The 25,300-nt window shown below is 42.0% G+C and overlaps 1 protein-coding gene across 11 annotated transcripts in view; it reads left to right on the plus strand.

Annotated features, from left to right (window-relative positions):
* The first annotated feature begins 19,502 nt into the window (after positions 1 to 19,502).
* LOC131475025 (BAH and coiled-coil domain-containing protein 1) overlaps positions 19,503 to 25,300 on the plus strand; it is a 72,270-nt gene continuing 66,472 nt past the window's right edge. For 4 of the 11 annotated variants that reach the window (XM_058652819.1, XM_058652818.1, XM_058652822.1 and 1 more), the window contains exons 1-2: positions 19,504 to 19,834; positions 22,933 to 23,257. In XM_058652819.1, the coding sequence (XP_058508802.1) occupies positions 23,086 to 23,257 (172 nt within the window). In that variant the 5' untranslated portion in view covers positions 19,504 to 19,834; positions 22,933 to 23,085. Of the gene's footprint in view, positions 19,835 to 22,433; positions 22,724 to 22,932; positions 23,258 to 25,300 lie in introns of those variants that run through there. The other 7 variants (XM_058652810.1, XM_058652816.1, XM_058652817.1 and 4 more) reach the window with 4 other exon arrangements.

Below are 25,300 nucleotides of genomic sequence, written 5' to 3' on the forward strand. Positions count from 1 at the left end.
CAGATTACATGCATTAATGCACCATATGTAACCACGGTTACCTGGCCAGCTATGGCAGGTCCTCATTACTTGCCTCCTTTGATACCCTTGCTCCACCTCTACTTAGTCAGGACAAGTGAACCAATGATAATTCAGGATTAACAATCCAGTATTGTGACCGCGTGTCTCTTTTCTCAGGTGTGCGCCTCATTATCTTGAAAGAAATACATTGTGGCGACACGGAGGCGCAATTAGTGAGCAGTAATTGAGAAGTTTTCATCTGAGCGTCACCTGAGCTATGTCTCTCTCTTTAGCAGGTATTTGGATGTAGGAGCAAATATCACATTTGAAATATCCAAGTGCTGTGAAATAAATGTGGGGATGCAGATAGCGGCAGCATGAATAACTGTTCTCAGTGATTATCTTAATTTGACTTTATACAAAAACACAAATTCAAGGAAACCTCGACAGATTACCATCGGGTGTGTATAATGTTCTGGTGAACACAACCTTTTGTTTCAGTTTACAAGAAAATTGATGGTGGTTATACGGTAGGAACATTAATATATTTGTCATTTAATGCAAGTTTCAATTGGTTGATAAGAAAAGAGATGACTAAAAAAGTTCATGTTCCTAAAAAAGAGCAGTAGAGGGCAGCACACTCTAAGTCTTGCTGTGACACAAAGTACATCTCTCACGGTGTGAATCTCATAAATGTTGGGGGGTTTCTACAACAGGATCAGAATGTTCGGGACACTTCCAAGACCCCCCCACCCCCCATCACACCTCCCCCAAATCTGTTTCCTCTTTCTCACACACTGGAGCACACAGACAGACACACACTCATTCATACACACATTGTCCTTTCTATGTAGCGGCGCAGATATGAAGGTGGGCGGTGATGAATGGCTCATATCAGTTGAGTGGAGAGGCAGGAGAGAGTTAAATGAGCTGTCCTTGTTCTGGGGTCTATGTATGCGCATACATTGCTGTATTTTTACCATGGCCAGCAAAAAAAAAAAAACACAAAAAACTGGGTTAGTCTATGTTTCCTTTTTCTTTGTGTCCTCTCTGCTAAGATTCTCATCTGTCCTCAAAGGCAGATGCCCTGTGAGCCTCAGCAACACACACACACACACACACAAGCAGACAAACTACTGTATGTTTATTTTCCTTCTTTTTTTTTTTTGTTCCACTTCACCTTCGGCTTCAATCAACACCTCCTTGAATAATCCCACAGCCAAGATTGAGATAAAAAGAAAAGAATATTGGTCACACCACAGTCCTTCAAGTGACTGCTTTTGGAACATTTAAAAAAGAAAAAAGAAAATGTCATTTAATCGCTGACCTGGTCACCCTTGCTTCTCTTTGCCAGAGTTTGGCTGAGTTGTGTTTGGGCAGCTGTTGCCTGGCATGAGATGGCGATTGGGCTGGCATCGACTACGCCGTTATCCCGTATCGGCCAACACAAACATCTGCTTTGCCTCCCCGCCGCCATTTCGCCCCAATATCAAACAGCAAAGCTCGCCTGCTCTGCTGCCCTAATGACCATCCGTAGAATTAATGACCCACCAAGCACATTAGTGGTGCCCTATTGCCCCGGCTTGGCTGGAGCACGGGATGGAGAAAGCTGTGGCAAGCGAACAAGGAAAAGGGAAGGGTTAGTGTGTCTGGATGATGAACTACTTCACAGGTCAGGAATTAAGAATGATGAATTGATATTCAGCTGATCTTGGGTTGTTTCCTGCATTTACCATGAATTGTTTCGGTTTCTTGTTGCAATCCGCGTCACAAAGGTTGTACCGAATGAGCCGCTTCTACTTTGCCTGGAGGCGTGAGAAGTATCGATTACACTTTTTTTTTTGATAGTGTAACCATGCTATTGCAAGCTTTCCAACCGGACTTTATCAAACATTTTATTGTGCGATGCATGTGAGGAAGTTAAATAATGTTGTTTGTGTTTGACAGTTTACCAGGTGGTGGGCGCTGGAAGCCAGGTGATTTCGAGATGAGGGAAGAGGCTGTCAAAATAGTAAATGTATGGTTATTACGGCACGGCACTCGGACCGAAATGACCTGCTCTTGAGTAATACTAAAACTGAGGAGGATCTCCTCCATATCCTCTCTGGTCAGGTCAACACTGCTGTTGTTAGTGCACACTCTTTCCCCAAGTGTTGCTGTCAGAGTGTTGAGAGGAGGACTGTGTTATCTCACTGACTGTAGCCTAAACATGCTGTCCCAGTGCAGCTGAGAAACAGTCGTGATTTCCTTAAGTCGGAGGGGGGGAAGCAAACATGTGCGGCCGCTCTCTGTAGAGCTTGCCGCAGTTTTTAAATGCTTTGAATGCACTGAGTGGAGAAGCAAGATAACCGACAGGCTTGACATGCTTGGGTCAGTGTCTCCAGTTCCACTTTATGGCCTCACTATTCAATTTCACACAATGTGCTCCAGAGACAATGTACAGTAGACTGTTTTCATTGCACAGCGAAAGTTACAGTCAAGGCCGCGATCAATCATAATAAATGTTCGGGTCCAAAAGACAGGAGAGAAAGGCTGTGTGCCATTTCTTGTCCCACATACAGACCACAGCCATTCCTCCTTTTATGGCTGCTTGTGAATGTTCCCACACCCCGTCTTGCATTTGTAAAAACACGATATGTACGTGGTTCAGTTTAGCCCTGTTCAGCTGTCACCACTCTCAACGCAGAGTGCCGCGGAGCAGGAGAGCAATAGTTTAGAGCGAGCTGCGCTAAGTGGGACTGTTATGGGTTGGCTGGGCAGAGCGTGCACTCCATATACCGCTGTTTTCTAAATGGCCCCTATTAACTCACTGGGAATAGGCCGCACCCAGTCCTGTGTTGTTAGCGCACAGAGGATGGGCTACATGGCTCGCGCAGCCTGATGTTGTCTCCACATGGCTGACCTGCCACACTGGCATGTTTCACCACCAGAGGACCGATATGGCGCCGCGCGGAGCCACAGAGGTGCAATTTGTTGCATTTGGACTATAACTGTCAGGAAGAGATATACTCTCACTTAAATAGCTGCCCATAATCTGCCCATCTCCTTGTATTATCCTAATTGAACCCATGGGTCGCCAATGCCATCAATAGCTGAGCTCATCTACAAATTAATAAAACATAGGCCCTCACCTCACCAAATCTATGCTCTGATAGAGCTTGAAGCTACTTAGACTCACTAAAGGAGAGTGTTTGTTATTTGCACACACGCGCACAAAAAAAAAACCCAGAGCACAATAAAAATGTTCTCATTTTGTCTTTCAGCAGTGATGAGTACGAGCTTTTATGGGTCCTGCAGTCCTACATGAATTCCCGGTGAGCTCCTCTCTTTTCTTTTCATAACAGAAATGCTTAATAAAGCCATCATCATCACCACCATCATGATCGTAATGTGGTGATGCCAGATCTGTGGCTACGGGGCTCTGAGACGAAGGTTTCGAGTGATTCAACAGGCGATCCAACCCGGGACGGTTTCTTTCTCTTTGTTTTCGCAGTGATTAACTGTCGTGAAAGCCACATGGTCGTAGGTCAGGGCGGAGACACACTGGCACCATCAACAAGTGCCACATCAGCACAATTACGGCCTTTTGACTTTATATTTATTTTGACTGTCTGGACTGACGCCCAGCATGATGTGGGAGATGGTGGAAGAGGTGGTCATCATAATAAGACCTAGATCTTAATAACAACAAATCCTGGAGGGCACTAAAAAAAAAAAAAAAAAACAGCCAGAGGTTATTAAAGCCATCTATCATGTCTGTTGGGCGAGTAGTCACTCAGTCACAAGCACCCAGTCTGCCTCCTCCTCCTCTTCTTGATGATCACTCCTCTGTTGAACATGAAACCAAGGCCATGGCGACCAAACTTTCTCCTCCTTCCTCCTTCTTCTTTGCTCTCCCACACGGCAATCTCTCTCTCTTGCGTCACAAAACCCTTTGTTTTTTTCACGTATTGAAACCGGGCGGCAAACTTTCAAAGGCTCTCCCCACCTGCTGTTTCACCAAAGAGGCAGGCCAAGTCCAAAGTGGCATCGCACTCAGAGGGACGGCAGGCCTCCTCCAATACCAGCGCAACATACCTGGCCTTGAGTTCACCTTAAAGCTTTTGGTCTATTCATTGGCTTATTTTTTTTACAGCCCACTCTGCACCAAGGAAAAAAAATCCCTCTCAGGGCATAAAGAAAGGAGTGCTGTAAAAGCTGGGAGCCCATGACAACTTGATGAGCCATCAAGACTGTTAGTGAACAACTCGAAACATTGGAGGGAAACGGCTGACATCACAACATCACAGAGCCCCAGTCCGTGGAGTCACGGATGTATGTACAAAAATAGGAAAAACAAACGGACCCTCCAAAGAAAACGCTGAGTAATCCTTGGACTGGGTATCGTTTGGGCCTGAACCCGACTGCTGAAACACCTCGATGCCACAGTGAGTGACGGGGGTGAGCGTTGTAAAAACACGAGGAACCGCCGAACCGCAAAGAGGAAGGAATTCTCACGAAACAATAAACACAAAGACAAGTCTCTCCCAATCGAGGCAAACACGAGATTTCACTTTTACCGTTCTTGATAATGTCCTCGTCCTAATCTCTCTCGTGGCTCTGTCTGGAGGGATCTTGTCGGAGTTCTTGATAAAAAAAAAAAAAGCTCTGATGATGTCATTAATACTGGAGACTTCAGATCGGTTCACATTAAACCCACGTTACAAAGTGGAGTGGAGTTTTTGGAGCTTGGCCCACACAAAAGATTAAAAGTTAGGATATGTTGTCTGTGCCTGCTGCTCCGGTTTTAACCGGAATCTGCCAATTCTCCCGACTTTATGAATTCTAAACTGCTGCGATAGTAAAGTATACTAGTTTATTCCTTCTCTGGCACAGAGAGAGAGAGAGAGAGAAAGATGGGTACCACTCTCATGGCTGTATGTTAAATATAAACAGCTACAAGCTGCTGAGCTTAGTCCGCCACCAGGACAGAAAATACAGATTAGCAGCCTGGTTCTGTCCAATAGCATCAAGACTTCTAACTGCTTTAAAACTTCAGATGGACATTGTAAATCTTATTCTCATAATCTGCACAGAAGAGATTAAGAAAAAAAAAAATCACAATTTGACATTTTATGACTGTGTGAATGATGACTGTGTCCATCCTCGCCTGCACTGCACTGCACTGCACTGCACTGCACTGTTGCATCATTTCATACATGCCGTCCACAGCAGGTGAACTCATGTCATTGTGGACTTTTTTGAGGGCACGATGTAGTGGATAAGTTTACACACTCAGAAACGCAGGATTCTCCACCGGTTGCCCGGCAACTGCTTGTGGAGCCAAGAAATATCAATTGTCGATTTGAAAATGTGTAAATCGGGTAGACGGGGCAAATTGTTTTCACACTTTGTTTTGTATAGATGATCAATGAAATACTCAAAGCTGCATTTTAGCGAAATTCAGATGTGGTAATGGGCTGATTTTGTTTCAGGGCCAGACACCGTGTTTGGATAACTGACAGCTAACTGGAGCACATATCTTTGCTTAGAAGGATATATAGGTTAATAGGATGCATCGTTGGAGTTGAGACTGTCCAGGACTGTGTAGTGTAGTTTGACCAACTACTTTCAAATATTCCCATCAGCTTCCTGCATTAATAATTGACCATTCTGAAAGAGATCATTCTCCACCACGAGTGCTGTTACACGTCGGAGGCCTGCTACTTCTGTTGTCATGTTGTTCATGAAACTGTCACGATAAATGTCATTTTTAGGACCACATTTGGGACGAGAGACAACACCCCCCCCCCCCCCCCCCCCCAAAAGAGAAAAGAATAAAAAGAAACACAAAATGTTCCCAACAGTAAAGGTATCATGTATTGGGGCGGTGTGTGTTCTATTTAAGGATTTACTCCTTCCAAACTTCAGTGGAAACATAATATTTTACATCCCCCCCGAAAGTCTTGTGTAGTGCAACGGAGCGTTATATCGACTTTTTGGAGTTTGTCCAGGCTGCCTCGTAGAAATTTGCTGTGTTGATTAACATTTCTTTTTTTCTTTTTTTTTCTTTAAAAGAAGTCACTCATTGTCATTGTCACTACCCATAAAGAGCGGAGCCCAAAGGACATTAAGTGGAGGATTTACGGCCACCGTATAGTTGAGTGGAGGGCTGCTAAAACCTTATGAAGTCTCTCTGGGTGCTGGAAGGTTTTGCTTTCTCCGTCTCGCTCTGTTGGTTTTTTCCCCTGTTGCTTCACAGTGCCTACGATTTCCCTCCCTTTATTTTCATTGGCATTTAAAGAGAACGGCGCTCGGCTGAATGTAGTCTTTCAATGGTAGAATTCTCAGTGCACACACACACACAGATGCATGCGAACGCACACGTACACACAAAGAAGGCTGCCGTGAACATACAGAGAGTAGACCCTGACTCTTTCTTTCAATGTCACAGAATGTTGGAACCCAGGTCTGAAAGCATTTCTCTCTCTGTCTCTGCCGCTCATTGTTGGGGTGCATTAATTGATCGGCTTGGTTTCTGTTCTCCCTTTTGTGAAGTGGCTTTAGTCCTGGTTTTATGAAGGTTGCTAAAAGTCTATTCAGACCATTCATTTTGCCTGGTGGAGCAGGGCACCGCGGCGGAGTTACCACTTAAATGGTGAAAATCGCACTTGCACATTTTAATCTGCCGTCTCCTGGGGTCTCGTAACACTCATATCTCATTAGGTTTTACAATCTCGGATCACACACGGATATTCCCCTCTTTTGGCTTTTTATCCAACATCATATTATTTTCCTAAATCTTGGATGTTTCAAGAAAAAAAAGAATATTTAAGCCCATAGAAGAGACATATTTGTAGTCATTTAGTAAAACAGAAAGGTGTATTGTCAGCGATCCTTAATTCACCTTATATGAATGCTGTCTGTGTATTAATGTGGATCCACTGATGAATGGAGGCAGTCTCTCGTATGTACCAGACCACATATAAGATCAAAGTATGTTTGTCCACGCACGATTTTATGATCTTTTTAATGCAGAAACTCTATGTACTCAATCCACTGTAGTGAAATTAATCATTAAGCTGTGTTTTTGTGTGCTTAAAATAGCCAACTTGCAGCTCGAAGCTACTGGGAGCTGCTGTAATCCTGACTAAAAGAAATCTGAGCAGTAGATGTTCGAACTTAAATGATCAAAAAATAGTGATGCTATTCAATTGGAGTCGTGCAAGCGGCAGCTTTTAGTGCCCCCTTTTACAGTAAAACACACACACACACACACGTACACAGTAAAAACACTCATGCAGATGGTGTTGTATCCACATCTGGCAACAGCTGGAGTCGTGAACACATCTGTTGAGAGAGATGGTTGCGGCAGCTTTAGGGCTGACCTTCTCTTACACATTTTCACTTCTCAGTCCCATTGTGGTGCCACAGCAGCCGAAATCCAGCACCGGCAGGGTTCTCTTACGTTCTCCCCCCCCCCCCCTCCCGTTTCAGACAGAATGGCCCACCGTGCTCGTGCGAGGGGAACAAATGTCTCCTCAAATCACATCGTTTACACTCTCGTACACACCGCTCTCCCCTCCTTTTGTGTTGTCGCCGCTGTGATTTCACTGACTTTCTGCGGCTCTCTCCCTCTGTTGTTTTACTCCTCGTCTCCTCTGTCTGTCTCCACTTCCTCCTCCTCCTCCTCGTGTCCACACGTCATCAAAGCGGCTGGAGAGCGGCCTCCCTCGTGTATAGGTTGGCCAAAACGGACTCGCAGAGAATCGCCGAAAAGAACTTTGAAATCATAAAAATGCAGAGACCAAGATGCATCGCCTGTCTCTTACTCATTTCACACTCCCATTCCTCTTTCTGGAGATCCATGAGACCTATTTCCTTTCTCCTCCATCACCCTCTACTTTCCCACATCTTACTTTTTTACTTGGCCCATTTTGCAATCAATCTGCTGTTCATCGTATCTAATGAGCTCATTAGGGTGTCTTAAGCAATGGTGATTGATAATAATGGCTGAGAAATGTCCCATTGATTCACTTCTATATCAGGCCTGTAAAGTAAAGGCTCCCTACATTAAAATCATAGGAGGTCAGCTGAAGCCTCGCTTCTATCTATCTGTGGGACAAGTCTTTTGTTTTCAACGCCATCGCCCCTCCTCCCACCGCTCTGCAGGTGACACATCTGCTTTAAAAGTGCATCAAATTGGGCGTTTCTACATGTTTACAGAGACCAGTGAGGGAAACCTGAAATCTGAACAGTGGACAACCACTCAAAACAAAGGAGATGTGTTACAGTCTGCCTACTCGCTTCATTTTTATAGCTGGGCTTCTTAACAGCCACCACTGACGGAGACATTTGCTTTTAAAGTTGTGACGGCTGCTGTTTGTTATAAGGACAAGTTTGTGCGACGACTTGCACAATGTCTGCGAATACACGACAGAAATCTGTGTGTATGTGCATGACAGAGGGAGGTTGCTCATGTTTATATGAGGGGGGGGGGGGGGTGACAGATTTGGTACCCGCGTTATTATTGCACAGTCAGCGTGCGAGCTCAAATCACTTCAATAGTTTCACATCAACCAATTTAATGGCACAATCCTGGGCCACTGAAGTTTTTATTCCAAATCCTGTCCATAATCTAATGGCCTTTGAAAGTCTGCCACTTCCCCCTGGCTGACAGGTTGTGCATTTGGATTTAATTGAATCCATTTACATCCTGCACAAATGGAAAGCACATGGAGGCCTGTCCACCTGGTTCTGATCAGCTACTGAGTTGGGAGAACCACACTCTTCACACTGCAGCACGCCCAGTGCCAGCAGGGGAGTGAGAAGTGAAAAGACAGGCCGAGTAGGAAGAGGAAACACGTTTTAGTATTACTCTTGGCACAAATTGAATTCAGTCTCAGTCCCCCCCCCCCTCCCCTTTTCCCATTTTGGTGTATCCCTTTTCTGGCAGACTGTGGTCTTTTACAGCTGTGTGATATTTTACCACAGGGGGGGAGCCTACCAAGTCTCACTGTGACTGCTGATGTGGACCCACAAACACGCATCCCACCAGAGAGACGACGTGAATTACTTTTACAATTTAGATCAAGTATCTTCAAGGTACAGCCTGACTCAATTCATTTCAATTAAATTAAATGTTATTTGTTCTGTGCAAGCGTAACCGGTGTTTTTATCTCAAGGCACTTTACATTTAGAAACCCAGCAGTTCCCTTCGCTGGCACCTGTCCAGATTTATCAATAAAAAAATCAACATGCAAACACATAATGCATGCGGGCACACATCATTTTGACATGTTGCTGCACAAAATGCTCCAACGACGAGTAAAACCATTACATTAATTGATTCTTTAAGCTAATTAATGGCTCACGTAGAATCTTCATTCGAAGGCAAATGAAAAACATCTGTCCGACAGTAAAATTGTAAGTGTACAACACTTTTGTGTTTTCAAAGCATTGTGAGGGAACTGTGTCGACTAACAGTTAAAGTCAGACCATTCGCATAGCTAACCGCGTAATATCAAGCTATAACCCCCGCGGCTTATTAGCTCGTATTAGTACAAAGAGTGGAAACCATAAAATCACAATGCTCGAGTTTTACGCTTTAGCTTTTGTTAATAGTGTGGAGTTGTGAGCTTTAGAAGTGCTGGTTGTTGGGATTTTGTTACCTTTTCGTCCCGTTTCCAGTCCATTTTGGAAGGTTTAGCCAACCAGCTGCCGGTGGTAAATTCATTTATGGTACATAGGAGAGGTATCAAGGTCTGGCAAGAAAATTAATGAGCACATTAATTTTCTCTGCATAAATCCATTACATTATGTTAGTACAGTATGTTGACTTTGTGATTCATTTGCAGCGTGGCGAATACTGGAAGGTAAGAGTATGCTGTGCTGGATATTGGCGCGCGCAAGGCTGCCATGACGACGCATCAAGCCTCCGTCCAGTCTCCGTGCGTGGCCTACATTCATGCATGTCCGCAGATGGATATAGTTAATAGGGGCAGCGCGTAACACCATGACCTTCATCGGGTGCCCCTTGTTGTCCATCCCAGGCCCCACCTCACGCCACATCTGGTTTGACCATCTCCACCCCAAACCCCCGCTAGGCACCCCCCGCCTGCACCTCATCAATCCTCCGTGTCTTCATTGCCACTCTTCTGGCCGTTGCCAAAGTAAGCCGTGACACCAAGACGTGGAAATGATGAATAGACTTTTCCGGACGGCGATGGGTGAGGAGACACCTCGCCCTCACTCATCTTTCTGATCCATTTTTCACTTTCCTGTCCTCTGCCATGCCTCTGTGTTGTTTATCCCCCATGACTCAGTCGGGGACTGAGCAATCACGTTTCAAAATATGTCCACGCGATCTCTTCTCCTTTATTATTTATGAGCAACACTAAGGAAGTGGAGAAATGTCCATATGCATTCTTAATCTCTGAATCTTTAATACCATTAAGTACAATTATAGTTTTTTATATATATATACACATTTATGTACAGAAAAAGCAGTGGAAATCTCTGTGACTAGTTCAGCCCTGACTTCACCAACCACAAGAATGACAATGAACCTTGTGATATTTGCGTCTGCCTACCCATAGCATGTCCATTCACTGCAGAACAATAATGGCCATTAACTATTAAAAGACCGGCTGTAGTTGTATTGGATGTTGATGTGGATAGAGGTCCCACTGTGTTCCACAAGAGACATTATCAGTCTTGATCACCATAACTATTGGCTTACACTCAGGGAGGCTTCTCTGCGACTCTTATGCGTTGAGTGCTGAGGTTCTTTTAATGACTCGTGACCGCGATATTCATCTCAAACTTTGGACAGACTTGGTTATTACCTTTATAAATTGTAGTCATTTTCTCTGTTATATGTCACATCATTTTAATGTTTGTGTCAGGGTATGTGTGTGTGTGTGTGTGTGTGTGTTAAGGCTTTACGGGCATGTTTTTCGAACAGAGTCGGCTCATAGTCTACGCATGCATTTTGCCCTCATGAACTCCAGCGTCCAATATCAGAGCAAAGAAACACTGCCTTGTCTTGTGGTTTCCCTTGGGGCAAAGAGACAATGGCAGATACTAAGAGATTTAAGCCCTCCTTTGTTTAGGCCACTGAAAACCACTCCTATCTCGCCGCTAACGCACAAGTGTAAACCCATAATGACTCTTCTTAAATATAGCATCATCGTCATCATCCTCTATCTGCGTCTCATTTCAAGACAAGACAGAGTTTTGTTTCCCCTCAAAGTGTTTTGACGAACAAGATGTCCACTGACGCCGGGCGCCAGTTTCTTCCGAACCATTTGTTTTCCGAGCCGTTTGAAAATAGTTCTCCACGGAGATGCACAGTCTGTGTGACATCAATCATTTCAAACAAGACAAACTGCACCTTGTTAGCCGCTTCTCACAGCAGGACGGATGTGAATATTCAACACAAGTGCAGGCTCAACGCTCCCCGGCGTCTTAAGTTTTTGTTACTCGCAATCAATTTCTTCACGAGACGTACGCTGACTTACTTCGCCGCAGCGTTTCACAGTGGCTGTGTTGAGAAGTTCGCGTAATTCGATTAGCCGAGCCATATTTCAGCACCGGCCTCCTTCACTGTTATTGAGAGGAAAAACAATTAAGTCATACATGCCAGCTATCGAGGAGACAACACAGCCTTGCACAGACTAACAGATATAAAATACACACAAGTCTCATTTAATCCTTTATGATGTGCCTTGAATTTGTAATGATTGTAATTAGGAAAGATGCAATAGGAGTCTACGCCGTGGCAATGCTGACACCCCAGGGTGCCCGGAGCCAATTAAAAATATGTGCTGATCAAACAGCCTGCCCTCGCCATGCACGACTATCCCCAGAGCCTGTGCTGCTGCAGAGGGACGGCCAGGCTCAGGGCCTCCCACTCCCACCACCAGACAGACTACGGAGGAGCTGCCTGCATGGCCTATACGCCCGCCTCTCTCCGCCCCTGATATCTGGTGCGAGGCTCAGCTGAGAAACCTCTGAGAGAAAATATCACCCACCTATTTGATCCCCAAGGGAGCAGACTCGGCCCATGATGTTAAATCATGACATGACAATTTGGAACGACAACCTAATTACACTTTTGCAACCCCAGTTTGCAGTTTTTTTTAGTTTTTTTTGCCAGAATCACGATTGCCCAAAACAGACACGTTTCAGTGGATGTGAAAGCAACGTATACAGTATAAATTTGTCGCTGTTAATATTCTGGAGAATTTGCTTCATCTGTGTCACGTCCCCTTTCCCTCCTCCCTCTGTGAAGTCCCCGGTCTCTCTATCATTAGGCATCTCTGTCCCTGGTGATTAATGAAACTAATGAGCATGTGCAGCCATTCACTCTACCACACATTATTCCGTCCTTTGGTCCAGGCCATGTGTCATGTCCTCCCGAGGACGGTGATCATGGCTCCTCGGTCAAATGATAATATTAACTTAATCTTTGGCAATATCTTTTGTCAGAGGGGGGCAAGTGTTTGCTCGTGTACATACAAATGCGGCGATGTACACACGCCTTCGTTTCGAATTAATACAACAATATTACATTTCTGCAAGAAAGAAAAAATATTTACATGCACTGGTGGAGATTAATAAAGAAAAGATAACACTTACTGAACGCAGACACCATTCGCAAATAATCCTCATTGCATATCTAGTAGTTTAATCAAATGCCTGACATGTTGAATTTATCTATATTGAAAAGAATATGACTATTTTTTTCCTCTTGCTTTTTTGGCTCTATTTGTTTTATTGGTAACAATCAAACCATTCTTAAAAAAAAAAAAAAAAAGAAGAAGTAAGTTGATGCATTAATGGCAGAAGAAAAGTCTTAGTCTGAGGACTGGACTGACCATGTCCGCTGCTCTTCTTTCTCTTTTCCACTCCAGCACTGTTTGCCACGACCTGTTTAAACTTTTATCTCTGACAGATGTTGCAGGCATGTGAGGTGGGCAGTGAGAGTGATAACTGCATATTTGAAGATCTATAAAAAAAAAGGAGGGGGCCCCCGTATCTGAAATATGGCTCATCATTTTTATGTTGGAGCCACAATCGGCCATTGGGAGGTGGAATTAATATGACAGAAAGGCCACCTGCCATAAGCCCGGTGGCAAGCGGGGAAACCGGTTTAGGCTTTGCAGAGGACATTTTTAATTGGACACTTCATGCGAAAAGTGTATACACGTCATATAAACGGATTTGTTGGTTATGATGAGGCTGAGCTGGATTTACGGCGGCGATCACAGAGACATGATGAGAGAAAGAAATGCTTGGAAGAAAAGGAAAAGTGGTGCTGAGAACTGAGAGACTTGTTCATACCTCACTTCAGTCTTGATATTGTCATTGTTGTTGGAGCAGATACATATCGACGACCTTTTAACGAAGCCTCCCGTTCTCACTTTTGGCCTGCATTCAAACTTCTGCAGGGCCTGAATGACTGAATCCATATTGATTCTTCATCAGGAGCTGGTGACAGTGTCTCTGCACCTTCTTGATTCAGTAACTTATGAGAGAGGAAGATGCTGCCACTCTTATACTCTGGTTTTACTCTTCTACTCTTATACGTGTTTATCTTGTTTTCTTTAAATAGTGAAGCTGACACGAATGCAGAGCTGCAACTAACAATTGTTTTCATTATAGGTTAATCTATCAATATTTTTGGAGGGGGTTCATCAATAAGGTTTTTCATCCATGAAATGACTGAAAGTGTCGATTGATGTGACTCCCAAATCTCATATTTAAATATATTCACATTTAATCAGCTTAGAACTTGTTTTTATTTAAAAAAGATACCGATAATGAATCATCCAAATGGTTTTTTTGCAATTACCTTAGAAGTCGATTCCCATTTTATTTATGATCAGTAAATTTGATTGACAGTAAATTGTTGCAGCCCCACATGACCAATGAATACATCTCTTAAATTTTAGCATTTTGCGTAAAATATGTCAAATTTTATTTGTAGATTTTCATTTTTACACATATTCTTGTTGCATTAGCTGTGTCTCTCTCGCTGACAAGGTCAGAGAAGTGGCCTCAGCTCACTCTCCATACTTCACTGCCAGTTAATGTGCATTTCTATCATTATTATTATTATTGTTGTTATTATCATTGTTATTTTATTTCTGTATCAAACTAACACGAACAATCTGAATGTCCCTATTATTTATCTCCAAAAAAAAAGAGTTCAGGGTGTCCCGAGAGGACAAGGATAAAGCACGAGTTGTGTGAAATGAAAGCACGGGCCCTGTGAATGAAAGGAGGAAGCCCATAGGGGGCTGAGCTGACTGAGCCACGCACAGACCCAGGTCTGGAGCCCTGAACTGAGCTCCATGATCGCTGCCCAGTTCGGGCCATGTGATGCTTATGCAATGCTTCTCCAAACCTGCAGCTGGGGGAGAAATCAATCACACCACAAACCTCCTTTTCTTCTCTCAAACAAGAGCTTTTAGTGACAAGAGCCATCTTGGTCACATGACCATGGAAGCATCATTCAACGCCCCCCCCCCCACCCACCCACCCCCGTGCTGCCCAGCACCCCTCACTGCATATCTTGGGTAACAGCACGACAGATGAGTTTTATTGTTGTTGTGCTTACGACGGCTGCGTTTGATGTCCATTATCACAAAAACATTTTTTATTTATTTGTCTGTGGCTTTGAGACAATAGATTGGGTCCACCTTGGGTTGCAGTGGGACATTTAGACGGTTTGTATATACATTTTAAAAACCATTTTGCTCATTGTAAAAACATGGGAGTTGAGCACATTGTTGTCTGCAAGGGAAACCGTGAGGTAATGGAGGGGGTCAACATAGGATGTCAGGCTGCTTAGGGTCAGTGAACTTCAAGGGAAAGAAGGGCAAACCAGAGGAGATCACAGGAGTCGTCTGCTTGTAATGATTATATGCTCCATCAATACAAACCAACGCCCTATATGCCTCGTTTCAGAAATTCTGTGAAAGCAGAGACCATAAATAAGGTAACACTTAGTGCTCCTTTTTTTATACTTTTTTAACTTAATTTATATGGTAATTTGTCAAAATACTATATGTTGTGTGTGTGTGTGTGTGTGTGTGTGGGCTGTAATGTATCTCACAGTGCTGTCTGCTGCTCTCAGAGGCACTCACTCTCCCACAGATCTTTTGTTTTCAGTCGGTAACAAGATGTGGTTTATAGACATGTCTTGGGGGTTGCCCTTCATCGAAGAGTACATACATGAGAAAATATCTTTAAAAAAATAATAACACGAGATAGTTTTATTAGTGCAGTGAGAGCAGGGGAGGACAGATCTGCCATATGCCACTACAATGTACTAATCTCTCTCTCTCACACACACACACACACACACAATCCATAACAAACCCATTGTATGTTGTTTTATGTAAATTATACTAAAATAAACTATATTTATTACTAATTAATATCAGCTGATATTCAGTCAGGTCCCCAATACTCTCTCTCTCTCTCACACACACACAGGTCAAAGGACATCTGCTAATATGTCAATATCATATCAGACTGTTCGTTTGAAGATTTAATTTAATTTAATCAAATCAAACCCAAGTCATGCATTCCCTATTTTTTTGGAGGGTGTAGAATATTAAATATTTTGCAGTCAGAGAATTGTACAACTGTTTTTCAGCATTTCCAGCCAAAACAATTGTGAATGAAACGTAGACATGGATTCTTGTGGTATTTTGTGTTTTAAATGCTTCAAAACTGTTGAAAATATTTGCAGAGCTCCAGATGATCAGCCGTGCTTGAGATGCTGTGCTGTCGAGCACAGTATTTAATGTGAGGGAAATCAACACAGGTAGACAATGAGTTTGTCTATTTTTAATATCCAACCAAGGCTCCTTCTTCTTCCTTTGAATGGAGACGTGGGCGCGGACTGTCAATCATCAGTGCTCATTGATCAGGGGACAATTCTTGTCATAAAACTGGCCTTTTTTTGTGTGTGAAGAAATCAGTCACTCTGCATGAATTATCATTGTGTGTGTGTGTGTGTCCTGCTGTGGTAAATTACAATATGAAATCTATCTGAACTATAAATCTGTGCAGCTGATTTATACAAATATAGGCTGGAAACGTCTTGGACCAAAGAATAATTAAATACACAACATAGGGCAGCAAATACACACAATATAGTGGCAGTAATTTGCCTTTCATTTCTTTTGTCTTAAATTAATATTCTATAGGCCCTTTTTTTTCCCCATGTGATCTTATTATTAAAATACATCCATTTATTTACCCGATAATGTTCTGCAGAGAAAACTGTGGTGCAAATAAAGCAAATAAGAAGGACATTAAGACATCTCTTTATTATTCTGACAAAGTAGACATAACATTTACATATGTAAAGTTATCAATTCATATGCTACAGTTTTGTGGCTCCATGCAGGTTTATTTTTCTTTTACTTTTTTTTTATCTGAATTCAACAACCAGACCATAACAGCATGCGACAAAAAAAGAAAAAAAAATCACAATATTCAGAATAATAATTTCTAACAACTAACACTGATTCCTCATTTCCACCATTTGACCCCACATCGACAAACCTCATGCAGAAACACTTAAACATGGCGAAAGAGTCCGAGCAGCTGCTTTTTTCCCCTCCTCCATCACATCCAGGCTCTACTCTCGCTTTCCTCGCGTGCACGGAGCCTTGAAACCTGCAATGTTTCACCTGTTTTCATAACTTTTCTTTCACCTAAGCCACCGCGGATTCGCATTTTGTCCGAAAACTAACCTCGATTGTATCAAATATCCAACATGCAGTTTCCTCCCTCTCTCTGTGTGCAGTATTCCCTTTGATTCGCGCTTGACTCATATGGCTGCAGGGCCAGTAGGGGTCCGCCTTTGAGGCGCCTTGAAACTGTCTCTCCCTCTCTCTCTCTCTCTCTCTCTCTCTCTCTCTCTCTTTTTTAATCCCCTTTCATCATCTAACTCGGGACGCCTTGAAACCGCAGGGCCAGTTATTGCCTTTTTTTTCAGACAGTCCAATGCGGACTGGCCATCAGCCAATCAGAGTCTTGTTTACACTCTGTGACTGACAATGCTCTGGCAGCGCGCCAGCCAATCGCAGACGTGCACACAAGGGGGGGTTTCATTTGTCAACATTTAGCATATTGTTATAACTAAAAGTCCAGAGTAATAACGTGGGGAAATATTGGATTAAGTGCGATTTTTTTAAGAATTGACTGTTGGAGTCATTAAAAAAAACACCCAACATGTATTAATTTAAAGATTTAATCTAAAAAAAAAAGATTTATTATTATTATTTAAATACAAAACTAAATTCTCTACTTTATTTAATGCACTTGCATAGAATCACTTGTATTGCAATAAAGCTTTTGTTTTATTTCACTTTTCAAAACCTAGTCTAGGTCGTATAGGCTACAATATAATAAGTGTAATATCTTACATCCCTCGCACTCGTTACTCTGTACATAATACACCCATGTTGCATATATTTGCACTGCATATATTATTATTTGTTTAAATATTTAATTTTTATACCTCCTGGCCTTTAGGATTCATGTCTACTATTTATTGCCTTCATTACTTTATGTCAAATCTTCCACACGGTGGGAATAACAAAGGATTATCTTCTCTATCTTATGCATCTTTTCAACCAGCCTAGGTGAATTCAGTGAAGGCCAGTGGTGTGCACAGGCATTTCATGGGCAGGGGCTCAAGTGAAAAAAAGGGACACCCCTTCATAATTATTAATCCAAAAAATATATCTGTTACAGTGGCAAATCTCGCACTTAAATATGTTTATTCATTTCAATAGCCACACATTCAGGTGCACTTGTAAGCCATTAATACACATGTTTAATTGAGAACTGCTGCATAATTTTTCTTTAAAGTTGCTTACAAATATTTGTAGTCACAGGTTGCTGTTTTTTGGGGGGGCTTGTGTATTTGGGCTTGTTCCCAACTCCATGAGTTGTCAAGCAGATATTGTCGATATGTCATTTAAATGCAGGATAGTTTGTCCCTCCACCTCTTCTGTTCCCCATACACACAAGTGACAGCCGAGTTTTGTCTCCACCCACACCCTGCCTCTGATTGGCTCTGATCCTGATGGCAACGAGCAGTAACCAATCAGAGGTAGAGTAGGTACATTTTTTGTTTTTTATTTTATGTTTTTACATATATATACATATATATGTATATATGTATACACATACAGTATATATATATATATATATATACATATATACATATATATATTTAAACTAAAAGAGGGGAAGGTTTGGTTCTATTTTATGACATATTGGTTTGAATTCCTGGAACTGAAAGAAACAATGGAAGATGGATTCAGAATATTTGCGTCTGGTAAAGTTTAATAATCCGAGGTTATTGTGTATACAATGTACTATAATGTTTCTTATCCCATCTGTTTTATAATGTTAAATAAATGTTAAAACCTGGTTTAAGTCTGTCTTGTGGTCATTTTTTTTGCTTGTTGCTTGTTTTCAGCTTCCTTTCAAAGGCCCAGTTGCCGAGTTCGAGTAGAGTATACATGGAGAGGAGAAAATTTATTTATTGGCCGTGTACGTCTGACTCCGCCTCCGCAGGTGGCGCTGTATCTCTCTAAAAGCTAGTGCGTATTGAAGCTGTTTCCTGTTGACCTTTACGTCACAGAAAAACAAACAGAGAATGACAAGATAGATGGTGAGATGGATCGTGGTGTGGTTCTGTATGTTTCGTGCCTGATGTACATGTTAATCGTGATGCAAGTTTAATCAAGCATGGCTCTTGTGGTTGCCGTGTTGTCCAAAGAAAGACGCCACTTTTATAGTTAGTTATCGTAGCTAGTTTATACGTCGTCTACTTCCGGCTAAATACCAGGAAAGAAACGTAAACATGCAGGAATACTCAGACGAGTTATCCAGGTATGTTAGTCCAACTAAGACTAGTTTGATTTTAATTGGACTAATTTGTTTATATGACATTAAGAAAACCAAATTATTGTCTTAGTCTGACTAAAATCGGACTTTTAACATGCATCAACTACATTCACTAATATGTCCCATGCTTTATCAACTGTTTTCCTCTAAATGGACAAAACATCATGTGCCGTGAAAGGAGACCTGGAACCAGTGATTGAGACCAGCTCATAGACTTCCATTCAAAAAGATGCAGTTTTTGCAACCAACAAAGTCGACCCTTGGTGGCTCTTGGTGGCTATTCAAGACATTCTTACTTTCTGCTTAGCGTCAAACCTGCAAACCAGGAGACAAAGTCCACCTTTTATATATCATCTGTGGCTATGGCCTGCTGATCTGTTGTACATATACTGAGCATTTTAAGTGGAGCTGCAGCTCTATTACTGCTGTGAGTGATGATCCCGTGCTTTAAATCTGGCGCTTTTTACTCTGTTTAGTTTCCCCAGTCGCCACACCATTGGCCCGCGCTGTCGACCAATCACAGCCGTCTGTGTCCACGGACGGGCGGCACGAGCTCATTACCATGGAGGTGTCCGACCAATGGGAGCCCGTGTTTACCCTGCTCCCAGAGAAGCGAGGTACGCAGTTGCACCGGGAGAGAAATCGCTGCTCGGAGATCCGAGCCTCGATCCAGCCAGGCCGGAAGCCCCAGTCGCTCCCACTGCTTCCGTAGGATAAACCAGCAGCAGCAGCAGCTACTACTGCACAGCAGCCACAGATGGACTTACTGTAGGATTTCACTCTCCTGCCTACATGCTTTATTTCACATTTTAAAGATTTTAAATGGGCGTCGCACTTGGCCTTGCACCTTCCCTCCCTGTGTTTTGTGATTTTTTAATTTATTGTTATGCAAGGATTTAACATACCAGTAAGTAGTGATTTTAAATATTTCATGTAAATAGTTTTTTTTTGATTATTGGTTATTTTTTTTAAATCAATAAACATTTTTTAAGGCCTGTTTCCTTGTCAGTAAGTGGCTATTTTAGTCCACAATGCTCTGGGTTATAATGTGAAATGTTCAGAGCCATCATTTATATATTTTTTTAAGAATAACAAAACAGGATTTATCTGCAAGATGTTTCCTGTGGAATAATGATGATTTAACACAAGGCAAATGTCAAATTACTAAATAAAAATATCATTATCGTTGTTATTATTGATATTATAATAATTGAATAATCGGTTTGTCATTGTGGTTATTGTATAATTATAAAAATATTTATTTATAATCGAGGCTTTTTTTGCTTTTTTAAATGATCCTACAATTTATTAGTATTTTTTGTGCTTTATTTTTTTTGTGTGTGTCGAGTCCAGTATAGTATTTGATAAATTGTGCAAATATGTTTTATATATATATATATGTATATGCATATTTAAATGTCATTTTATTTGGTAGTGTGCATATTGTGGTTATAGTGCGGCTGGAATTCTTTGAACTCCCGAGCGGGAACTCTTCCAGGGGAAGGATCGGGAGGCGTAGCTGCTCTCTCGCCGGCGGAGGTGCACTCCCTGCCGGGGAGCTCAGCCGCGGAGGTCCACCCTTTAAATTTTTGCGACGCGAACAAAAATTACAAGATAATTTGATTTATCACGCGCGTTTTCTGCTGTCGCTTGGATGGATTCTGAGGGAGGGGGGGTGGTGGGGGGAATGGGATTGGCAGCCGCTTAATGAATTACATTATGAGCGTCGATCATTTTGATCCTTTTCAAAGCAAATGTAGCGTTTATTTGGCGAGCGTTTCCACACACATTTGAGGGTAAAATGAAACACATCGATGGGTGCTTTCTTTCTGGAATTAAATTGTACATTTTGAACATTTGCTGAATAGTAGAGTCGTGTCAGTGTCGTGGGCAGTGGGTGATTTAAAATGTTTGCTTGGTGGTGGATGTAAAGAGCTGAATGCAGCAGCAGCAGCAGCATGGCGAAGGTAATGGCTGACTGTAAGACACTCTCTCTCAGTCTGTGGAGACAAAGGGCGGCCATTCACCTCGGATCTCTATGCCCGCGAGCTGTAAAAAAACTGGTTTCACGTACAGGACCCTGTACGAAGCCTGTATCCCAGAATGTTTTTTTTATTTCAGGGAATAAGAATTATTTTATTTTTTGGATGAGGGGGCTGTGAGGATTTTGTTTTACTGTTGTTGGTGAAGCAGTGGCTGTGCTTTCAACTGCAGCTGCATGGAGAGATAGTAGTGCTGAGCGTGAATCAGCCTGTTTGTTCGATCAGATGCTCGCCCTTACATTACATTACATTAAATATTACATTTTGCTTATTTAGACATTTAATTTGTGGTTAAATTGCCCCTTTTTTAAAAAAAATTAAAATAAATAAATAAAGCCTTCTGACAAGAGACACAATCATGTCAAGATATCATCACCTCCCCATCTCTCTTTCTCTATAAATATATATATATATATATAAATGTATATATATATATATATATATATATATATATATATATATATGTTGTGTTTAGAACAATTATCATAATATGAAATGAGCCATGTCTTGTTTGCCTGCTGCTTTATTTCTTAATAATTAGCTTGAACTGTCAGATGAAGATGGTTGCTGTAAAGGCACAATCGTGTATTTATTTTTACAGTGAAGTTAGCCCACAATTAATTGAATGTAACCAACCACTAATCATGTTTAATTTTTCTTTAGTTGTTTTGTGGCAAGGCAGAGGATGTAGCCTATAATGTATTTACTACTCCATTTGATTACCTGACCTGAAATAGGTCAGGGCACATGAAGGCAGTGAGAGTGCAGTTATTCTCTCTCTTTCTTTCATAGTGTGTGTGTGTCTGTGTGTGTGTGTGTGTGAGAGAGAGAGGAGATGGGGGGGGGGGGGTGTCTGCAGGAGCTGCATGATGCATCTCTATTATGGATCAGTATTTTAATCATATTCTTATTTTAAATATCAGGCCTTCTACACCGTGGTTGCTCTCTAAGCTTTAAGAACAGACAAGTGCCTGGTTCATTCATACCTACAGTTGATGCATTTGACCATATTTGTAGTAAAGTGGGGTTATTTCTTTTTATTTTTGTTGGCACTTTGCTGCACAACATTACATGTGAGATCATGAATGAGAAAATCTGAGCCTGAGGTGTGATGAGGGCTGTTGGAGGGGGGGTGGAAGAAGAAGAAGGAGAAGAAGAAGTAGAAAAAAACCCACTCACTCACACTCACGCCAGTGTTTGAAACAATAGGACGAAGGCAGCAGCAGCAGCAGCAGCAGCGTTGTTCACCTTGAGATGTAGACTGAAGCTTCTTCCATCATCATTTTTAATCCACCCCAAACAGTGCAACACAGATCGTCGTCTAAACAGAACGACTGCCGGCTTATTGTTGCAGAAATCACATAAGAAAATACAATAAAGAGATTCTCGGAAATTAAAACAAAAATGTGTGTGTGTGTGTGTGTGTGTGTGTGTGAGTGAGAGAGAGAGAAATAGAAAAGCACCTGTAAATGTGTCAGTGTTTCTCGCCGTGCATGTGTCTGTGGAATATCAAGTGCTTCTCTCCATAAGAAGCATATTAGAGCCAGTGTATCCCGGGCTGATCAATAGAGCAGGGGCTGAGGCTGCGTGTCCTGCGTGTCCTGCGTGTCCTGCATGTCCTGCATGCTCAGTGGGCTTGCGGACGCCTCGCTGCTCGCTTGTGTCCGCGGTTACATTTCGAGCGTCGGTGTTTTCTGGAGGGGGAGGGCGTAATTTCAGCAAAAATGCAAAATAAACCTTGGCACGAGTGATAGGTAGCCTATTACAACAAAATTCAATGGAGCGCTACTAATGACTTGTTTTCTCTGACATTTTCAAAGGCTATAATGCAATGTCAGTATTTCCCCCCCTCCCTACGTTGTAATTCTTAACTGGGTTTTTTACTCTTTGTTGTTGTTGTGTATTTCTTATTTTTCTCCTGATAATGACATTTGCATTTCCTTCCTTTTTTTTTTTTTGACAGAAAAGATGATCGAGGGCTACGTTTTTGGCTGGATCAGCCTGCAGTCGCCTGAATGCAACACATAGATCTGAAGGAAAGGATTATTATATGGGTTGCATTTGATTTTCCTGACCTGCCCTATCCGGAATTCGGATTACTCGACATTCCTCGGGAATGGAAGGACGGGATTTCGCTGCTCCGGCGCACCTCCTCTCGGAGCGGGGCGCCCTGGTGCACCGAGCCGCCTCTCGGATCGCTCCCTCGGGCCACAGCTCTGTGCAGCATGCCGGTCACTTCCCGCCGGGGAAATACTACCCTTCGCACATACCGATGGCTCCTCACTCAGGTCAGTCAAACACCCAAGGCTGTGTTCGGTTTTGTCACACAATAATGCAGCGACTGGAATGTGTTTGTGTCCCTGGATCATCTGTCTGTCTTAACGCTGAGGCTCTTTCTATCATTTTCTCATGATGTTGCGCTAAAAAAAAAAAGAGAAGAAAAACCCTGTATGTGCATTTATCACTGCAGAGTTTGTGCACAAAACACGAATAGACGGCGCTTTGTCTTAAATAAGCTCATGTGTTGACACTGTTCTCTATTCAAATATCAGCTAATCATTTTTTTACTTTCATTGTAAGACATGCAAGGGAGATCTTTTTTCCCCTTCTTTTTGAAGCTGAATCAACATTTAAAGCTTAAATATATCCAAAGGCAATAAAAGCATATTTGTTAAACAAACATCAGTTTGATAAGTTAGGTAAATGTCGTGGTATTTTTAAAAAAAAAAGAAAAAGAAAAAAAAAGAATGACATTTAAAATGTGTTTTAGTGCAGAGGGATGTGGAGCAGAACACACTGGCAGTGGTTTGCCAGTGGCTGTGAAGCTGCGAGTCTACAATGAGATTTTGTCACTTCACGTTAAAAATGATACGTGTCACACCGATGCCATCACTACACTACCCCACCCCACCCCACCCTCCCCACAACCCAAACCCCGGGCCTTACCCGGAGCCATAAGCAATCAAACGAAGGAGCAGGATGAACAGGTCTACTAGTGTTTCATTGCAGGCAGGCTGCACGTAAGTCTGCACAGTTTGGAAGACAAATCCTCCTCCTATATTAAACGTGCTTCGAAGTGTGTGTGTGTGTGTGTGTGTGTGTGGGTGCAAAATGTGTTTACAGTGTGCATGCAGCAGGTTTAACAAGTGACTTGTGAATATAGTGTGTACTCAAATGTGCACGTGTTGCCAACACAAGTGCACACTTTTGATATCTTTTCTTTTTTTTCTTTGGAGAAAAAAAAAATACAGTAGGAGTTAATTAAAGAAAAACACACGTACAGCCAAATTGAGTGGTAAATAAAATGTAATTACGTACTTATAATTAAATAAACACTTTGCTTTATTTAGAAATATTTACAGGCTTGTTGTAAAGACAATATATATATGTAAATGTATTATTTTTCTTTAAATGCACAGATGTGATGGACTTAATTACATTATGCTGTTTATTTTGTCAACCAGCGAAACACAAAAGAAGCCTTTAATATAAGATAAGTGACACTGGTGGCATATTGATTGCATCAAACGCTTACACCTCTGGAACAATTCCCTTTGAAAATATGTTAATGTGGTTTTCTTGATGCAGCAGCAGCAGCAGCAGCAGCAGAAATCTGCAGTCACATGGAAATGAAGCTGTTTAAAGTTATCGTGTATCAACTCAATTTCTAATTTAATTCTGCCGGGTGCGTATGCCGTGAGTGCAGTTCAGTATACTGATTTTTGTTTGTTTGTTTATCTATATACGTATATATATATATATATGATATATGTGTGTGTGTGTGTGTGTGTGTGTATGTGTATTTTAATATCTTTTTAAACTGTTGGCATCAGTGATGCTGGCAAATCAAAGGCATTTTTTACATGTATTGTGTTTCCGCGAGGATTCAAAATTCCTTTTTAAAATTGTGCTGAGCGTGAAGTATAATTAGTCATTCAGGAGAATTCATGGGCTCTGTTCACCATTCATCTCTTACCATTCATGTTTGCTTTTGGCAGTACTCTCACTCTCTCTCTCACACACACACACACACACACTTTTTTTATTATTATTATTATTATTAAAGATGTTTTGTCGAGTGCATGAAGGCTAATACTGGCTACAGGGTACAGGTGCTTACCCAACAAGATTTGGTGTTCCTTTTGTCGTCCCGTGCTGCACCAACATGAATACATACCCTCCAAATGTCAACACTGTTCAATGAGCAGCACAGGTGGTTTATTGTTCTCCCCAGTCTCGTCGGTTACACATGGGCGTGACCGGAGAGAATTCTGTGTAATATCCTTAAGATTTGGAGAAAAAGAAGAGATTTAGTATTAGGATCATCGTTT

Source organism: Solea solea, chromosome 16 (assembly GCF_958295425.1).
Source record: "Solea solea chromosome 16, fSolSol10.1, whole genome shotgun sequence".
Lineage (NCBI taxonomy): Eukaryota > Metazoa > Chordata > Actinopteri > Pleuronectiformes > Soleidae > Solea > Solea solea.